A 7,149-nucleotide genomic window follows, 5' to 3' on the forward strand; every position below is an offset into this window, starting at 1 on the left:
TTTTAATGTTCTAAATGATTTAGCTACTGTGTGGCATCCTAGCTTTTCCATTATTGATTGAAAATTTTCTTTGAATGTTTTTTCATGAAAAATTATAACTAAAATAGTTGCTTAAAAATAATCAGATCTGATAAGATTAATGAATGATTTTTTGACTTTTTATTAGCTTCCTTGCAGAAGTGGACCGCAGACCACACATTCCCGTATCAATGTTGAACAAAATAAAGAAAGCCTAATCAATATAAGCAAGTACAAATTTTCCATGGTAATATCAGGTTTAACAAGAATTCTTCACTCTGTTAATGAAATGGTAAGTTTCATTTGTTTATTATTTCTTCATTTGTATAGATAATTAAAATGTTACTCAGTGAGATACATGGGTTATAGGAAGTTAAGGCTGAAGAAACTTTTATGGAAAATCTTAATTTTTTTTTTTCATTTGATTTAGCAGTTATGATAGTTGGACCTTAACAAAATCTGTGTAATTAAAGTTTTCCTATATAGAAAGCTTTATAACCTTTAACGGTGGAATTTATTTTTGTAAAAAAAATCTAATAGTTATTCATCTTTCCTAGCGCACACATGGCCAAATTCAACAAGAATTTGAGAAAAACTTTTACGAGTCTCAGTTGATCGTATTAGATACACTGGAAAGGTGTCTTAGTGGGGTGAGTATTGAACATTGAACAAGGTGTTTGGTTTAAATTAAAATTGTTGAATTTTATTGATAAAAAAGTAGAACTAATTTTAGAAACTTAAGAATATGACATGAAGAGAAAACTATTAGTAGTTAGTTAAAATTCATCATGTAAAAAAGGAAGAGGTTTAGACACGTAGTTAAATGGAGTAAAGATAATAAAAGACTAGTATATTTGAAGGATGAAGAACTTACCATGTGATGATAAATACTCTTATGTGAAAAAGTGTGATTGATCTGCACAAAAAAAGACCCAACAAATAAGAATATAAATGAAATAGAATTTCTCTAAATTAAGGATATATAAATGTAATCTGAATATGTTTTTTTAGGTGAGCTTCTGTAATTATTCAACAAGAATTCAAATTTGGTTCATTTTAAAGATGAAGTATTTATTGGACAGTAAGACTAATTTTCAACTTGTATTAAAAAGTTGAACAACTTCTTTTGGATTTTTATCAAATATTTGGGAGGTTATTTACAAATTGAAATTCTTAATTTTTTTCCTCCTCCAGCAACCTAAAGAAACCACAAGATATGATGAAGCAATGAATGTTAAAGCACTTTTAAAGGAGTTGTGTCAGGTAAGGCTTTGTTATAATTAAAGAATCATGATCAACAGTAAGTGTGTGTTGTTCTGTCATGTTTTTTTTTTTTTCTTGACCTGAATTAACCCTAAAATTGTTAGAAATTGTGGAAAGTCATTATATCAGACCGAAGCTCTTTGAGTATGTATATATATACATGAGAAAGAATGGCTTATAGAGCTAATTAAGACAATTCATAAAGTAAGAGTGAACAATATTTTGAGAATTTCTGTGAGAATGTAGCAGTAATCTAAAGAATAGAGTACTTTGAGTAAAAGTTGTTAGCTCTCTATTCTACAGGTGGTTAATTAAAACTTAATTCAATTACTTTGTATTAAAAGGGCTTACAAACATAATTATAATAGAAGCTCACATTGTCAAACTTACTTAAGATATAAAAACCAAATCAAGTTTTTTTTATTGTTTGATAGCCAAACCAAAGTACTGATTTTTTTTTATATTTCAGTGTTTTTGAAAATATATTTTAATTAAATTACACTACATTGCTTCTATGCTTTTTGTTTTAGTTTATAGATATGCCTAATGAAAACCCAATGGTGATCCAGCTCAAAAACCTTGCTTCAAAAGTTTTGTTTGCCCTCAGCTTGAATAATTTTGGGGCTGTTTTCAGTAGGATATCTGCCAGGTTAGTAGACCTACTTTTGTACTTTTTTTGAAAGGGTGGTATGTGCTGTTAATATTTTCTTAAAACAGTAAAGGATTGAGGTTGAAATAGCTAAAACCACAACATTATAAGTATAATTTCTTTTATTTCTAGGCTTGAAGAATTGTCAAAAACCAATGAGGAGAACCCTGATTTTATTGACATTGAGCTTATTCAGCATATCAATGTAGATGTGGGTAGACTCATCAAACTGCTGAATGGTGTGTTTAAACTTTTGAATTTCACATCACTTTGGATATAAAATATAGCAGCTTCATTTTTGAAAAGTTGATATAGAATTTGGTTTATATTTATCCTTCATTAAGGAAAATTAAACTTCGTAACCTTATACTTGTTTTTTCCTTTTCTGACTTTTATGACTAAAAGTGGAATTAATTCATTGCTTCTAGAAAATGAAAAAAAATTATTTTTCCAAAATGCTAGTTGTAATAAGAGACAAATCATTTTTTATTCATTATTTTTTTGTGGTTGCCTTTGGTAACAATTTTTTTTTTCTTTTTGTCATAACTATTTTGTGAGTTTCTGTGTTGTGATGTGTGTTGTATTTTTACTGATTTACTTCTGTGATGCTTCTCCATTAGGGTGAAAAGTTTGCAATAGTAAGAGGGTGTTGAGTGGAAGGTGTAATGAATAACCCAATCATAAGTTTGATATAAATATTGATGTCTTCATTCTTCACTATAAAATGAGTACAAAAATAGTCACTAAGGTTCTTAGACCTTATCATTATGACTATATTGTCACTCGCTAGCTGTTCCAGTCAAAAGTTCTTGCTCAATAAACAGAAAATTTCTCTGTCAGTTTCATACTCAGTCTCATACCTGTTAGTAACTACTACTGTTAAAGGCTGCTATACTAATGGTGAAATGTAACTTTCATATTACACATAATCATTAATATTAACTTTTGATCAGAGCAAGAGTAAAACCTGCTAATGATTATAACTAATTAAGTATACTTTTTTTCCAATCTTACTTACAAAGACTAGAATACACTGTATCATCAGTCAGGTATCTTCACTGTTAATGATATTTTTGGCTATAATTCCAAATTTTCATTTTTCTTAGTGCAAGTAAAAAAATGCTTTTATTACCAAACATTAATGCTAAAATCTCTGCCTATAATTTACAATAAATAACATTCATTAACACTAAATTTTATATACTAATTGTTATTTATAACCTTGAATATTAATCTTTGCTAGTTAAATGTAATTCCGTTGTTTTAAAACTTATAAAAAAACTGTATCTAAGAATGAAAAACTATTAGTTGAACCAGACACTAGAACACAAGATGAAAGAGAAACTGAGTGATTAAAAAAAAGAACCTCTGAACACGAAGATGGCTGCTTAGTTTCCACATTTAAAAAGTTCCACACTTGAATCTAACTGAAAAGCTATTAAGCAGGCAACAACTATAACTTTAGAGAAGACCCCAGCTTGAGAATTCCAAAACAACTGAAGAGGTTAAAATTTTTACAGAAAAAAAATCAAAAACTGAAAAGTGGTTAACAAACTCAAAGCTGAAAGCTGTCCCGGGGACACAGGAACTTAGTTCTAGTAAAAAATAACACAGGAAATAAATGAGTTTAATTACATACTGGTGTACATTTTATAAAATAAGTCTGAACAAAAAAAGGCATAAATATTATATTCTCAAGATCAGTTTTTCTCTTTATATCTTATTTGGTTTTATTTGTCAGTAATATAACCATTTTTATCATCATAGTTTATTAATAGATATGCCCCATGGTACCGATCCATGAATAACATTACATATCTGTTCACAGACACCCATTTACCCAGGAGATATCATTCAATGCTGAATTTTAAATAAATAATTTGAAAGAGTTTTATTTTTACATTCACTCTCACTTTCATATATAACAACAATTACTTTTTCATTCTGTAAACACATAATAATTGAATTAAAATGAGAAGCACTGTTTAGTTTTCTTAACTTTATTTTATGTATTCAACTAGTGAGTTCTCATTTACCAGTTAAAGTTAATATAATTTGATGCTCATTAATCATATTGAATTATTCATATATTATCAACAATTTAACTCCATTTATTGTTCAACATAAATATTTTCTAAATGTTCCCATGAAGAGATGTTTAGTGTATTTAAAAAACTTTTAAAATATACCTGGAATAGCTCCTCATTGGCTCAGCATTAAGTCTTAGAGCTTATAATGTTAAAACTTGGTTTGATACCCATGGTAGTCAAAGCACAATTAACCTATTGTGTAGCTTTTTTCTTAACAACAAACAAAAGAAAACACCTGGAATCACTTTATATTAATTATAATTTTAACTCTGATTTATTGTGTGTAAAACATTACCCACATTAGTTATTGGTTTGCTTTTTTATAGGGCCACTATTTTCTACAGTGTGTAGGAAGAACGTATGACATGATTTACTTAGTTATATGTCTCAAGCCAATTTATTAGGGTTTATTTTGTTAAAACAGGCTATTACATCTGAAGACACAGTTTTAGCTTAATTGTATTACTTTTAGATTATCTCTACTCTTCTAAAAATAAAAAAGTATCATTTTTTTTACAATAAATTTAAATAATTTTGCTTTATGAAATTACCAGGTTTACTTAAATTTAAGTTACTGATATGGACTTCCACATTTTTTTGATATTTTTGCAGTATGGCTTGAGCTGAAATATAAACTTTTCAAGACATTTTTATTCACTCGTCAGTGCAAATCAAAGCAGCAAAAGATATTTTGATTACCATGCATTAGGCAAAAATGGGTTAACATGAAAATAATCAACAGATTTCAGTTATAGTAAATTGAGTATTTCATTAGCAATTTTAATTGTAAATAATCATAGAGAAAGTTTATTCAGTATTTAACTTTGTTTTATTTAATTTGAAAAATTTTCAAACCCAAACATTCTACAACTTTATATTGAACTTTTCTAGAATTCTATTAAATCAAGTTTTCCTTTTCATAATTCTAAATGTATGAAGTGTATTTAATTACGATTAAATATTTCTTAATGTGTTATGTTTAAGACATAAATGAGATTTTTATGTAGGTTTAATTTCTACTGTGTAAGTTAATTATTATTTTTTATTTACTTTAAGAAATCAACCAGAAACTCAAATGTCTTAAGAAAAATGCCCACCATGTTTTAATGGTTAGCTTAGAAAAGGTAGGTGGATTAAAGTTAAAATTATAATTGTTTCTTCAATAATTCAAAGATTTAAATTTTTTAAAAATTCAAAAGATGATTGAAATGTCCAAATGTTAGAAGAAAATAATGTCTTAATAAAAACTTAAAGATTTATTAAGAAATTTGACTTAAGTGAAGGTAATTTTTCAGAGCAAATAATTAATATAAATTTAGATATATCAAGTTTGTGATTAAGTGTTTTTATTTAAAGGATTTTAGGATTGATGTAAAATGTAAAGAACTATCAGGCTCTGATGTTTTCCAATGAATATGATGTAGATTTGTGTGAATATAAAACAAATTTCTGTATTCAGTACCTAGAATCCAGAAAAGTTTCTAATATTATTTACAGTTCTCATTTTCTTCTTTATTGGTGAATACACATCAACTGAAAATGCCAGCAAACAAAAAACTGTTTACTTATGAGAGTTATATATGATGTACATGTGACTTTAAATATTGAGAATAGAAAAGACCATTTCGTATGGTGAACTAATTTTTAAAAAATTCTTAATGTTAAATGTGCTTTATCTTCATCAGAGTATGAGTTAAAGAGTATGAGTATGAGCTTTCTTAAATGTTGAACAATATGAGAAAAATTCTCCATGTTCATTTATAAATTTTTCTTCCCACATATAGAAAGTAAACTGTTTAATGCAGCCACTTGTACTACCTCTTGATAAGATTAGAAAGGCTAAATTTGTATAGTATTAACTCTCTCACTATGTGCTTGGTCCCACGGACCAATCTTGTAACCATTTTGCGCTTGTTATAGTTTTCATACTATAACTTTTAATACAGGAAGCATATCTTCACAAAATTTTGCAGATTATCAGTAAACATTACAAGGCTTTAGTACACAAAATTTCAGATTTTTTTATTAAGTTTAAGATTTTTTAAGTAATGATTTGCTCATGATTTTTTTCTTTTTGCATGTTGCCTACCCAACATGCAAAGTAATTTTGATTTTAAGATTAAAAATACTTTAATGCATCAGAAAATTGTCAAATTTTACATGCAAAATTTTTATAACCACCAGATAATTATCAAATGTTTTTTTTTAAAAAAACTTTATATCTTATCTGTTATTTTCACTATTGTATCTGTGTACGGGTTTGTTCAATTTGACCAACATAAAAAATTAGGAAATAGATATAAATTACACTTTTTTTCATTCTAGAATGAATACAAATTATAACAAGAAACCACAAATGTTTAATCTAAATAGCTTAAGTGTCATATCATTAAACATATTTTTTATTTCATTGATCTTTCAGTAGTGTCTAACTAACATTAGAAAAGTTCCATTAATGCGGCATATATGCAGTCATGTTACAGTGTCCAATAGTATAAAACTGGCCTTTACAAAGTGACCTGTCTTCAGTTTGTTCTAGTGAACCAGTATTTTGTAAAATACAGTCACATTTCAGTTATAATACATTATATATATGCATATATTATTACTATTTACAAATAAGTTCTTAAATTTCAATTATTTTTCTTAAAACATAGAACAGTAGATAAAGAAATATAGAAAACAATGAGAATGTAAAACCAAATATTTTTTAGGTTTTATATTTTCAGTTTGAAATCAAATATTATAAATTACTCTATCAATATTCCAGAATTACACTGTAATTTATCAGTCTTACTAAAGAAACTGTATCCGAGTAAAAAAAAAATATTGTTTTTCGGACAACATTTTTACTTACCACATCCTTTGGAGATTCAAGACAAAGAAATAATCTAGGGGACTTCCCACCTTCTAGAGACTGAGAAAACCACCAGGGGGACATTCTGAGCTTTCAGTTGGTTATTCACACATCATAGATAAAAGTAGGTGTACGTAAGCAAGTATTTCCAAAGATGGAAAGAGGTGGGTGGGGCCACTGTGTTTGATTCACTGTATGTAGTGATATCTCAGCAAATAGAAAATATAGGAGGTCCTTATTTTATATTCTAGTTTGTCAATATTGGTAATTTG

General features: G+C 27.4%; 1 protein-coding gene across 1 annotated transcript in view; it reads left to right on the plus strand.

Moving 5' to 3' along the window:
• Positions 1-7,149, plus strand: part of LOC106460614 (neurofibromin-like) — a gene marked incomplete at its 3' end in the record, with an annotated part of 20,405 nt that overhangs the window by 11,029 nt on the left and 2,227 nt on the right. Inside the window, exons 2-7 of the mRNA XM_013920335.2 lie at positions 167-310; positions 576-668; positions 1,213-1,281; positions 1,812-1,930; positions 2,063-2,169; positions 5,077-5,144. Coding sequence (XP_013775789.2) covers positions 167-310; positions 576-668; positions 1,213-1,281; positions 1,812-1,930; positions 2,063-2,169; positions 5,077-5,144 — 600 coding nt within the window. The remainder of the gene's footprint in view (positions 1-166; positions 311-575; positions 669-1,212; positions 1,282-1,811; positions 1,931-2,062; positions 2,170-5,076; positions 5,145-7,149) is intronic.

This window comes from Limulus polyphemus, unplaced genomic scaffold (assembly GCF_000517525.1).
Source record: "Limulus polyphemus unplaced genomic scaffold, Limulus_polyphemus-2.1.2 Scaffold804, whole genome shotgun sequence".
Taxonomy (NCBI): Eukaryota; Metazoa; Arthropoda; class Merostomata; order Xiphosura; family Limulidae; genus Limulus; species Limulus polyphemus.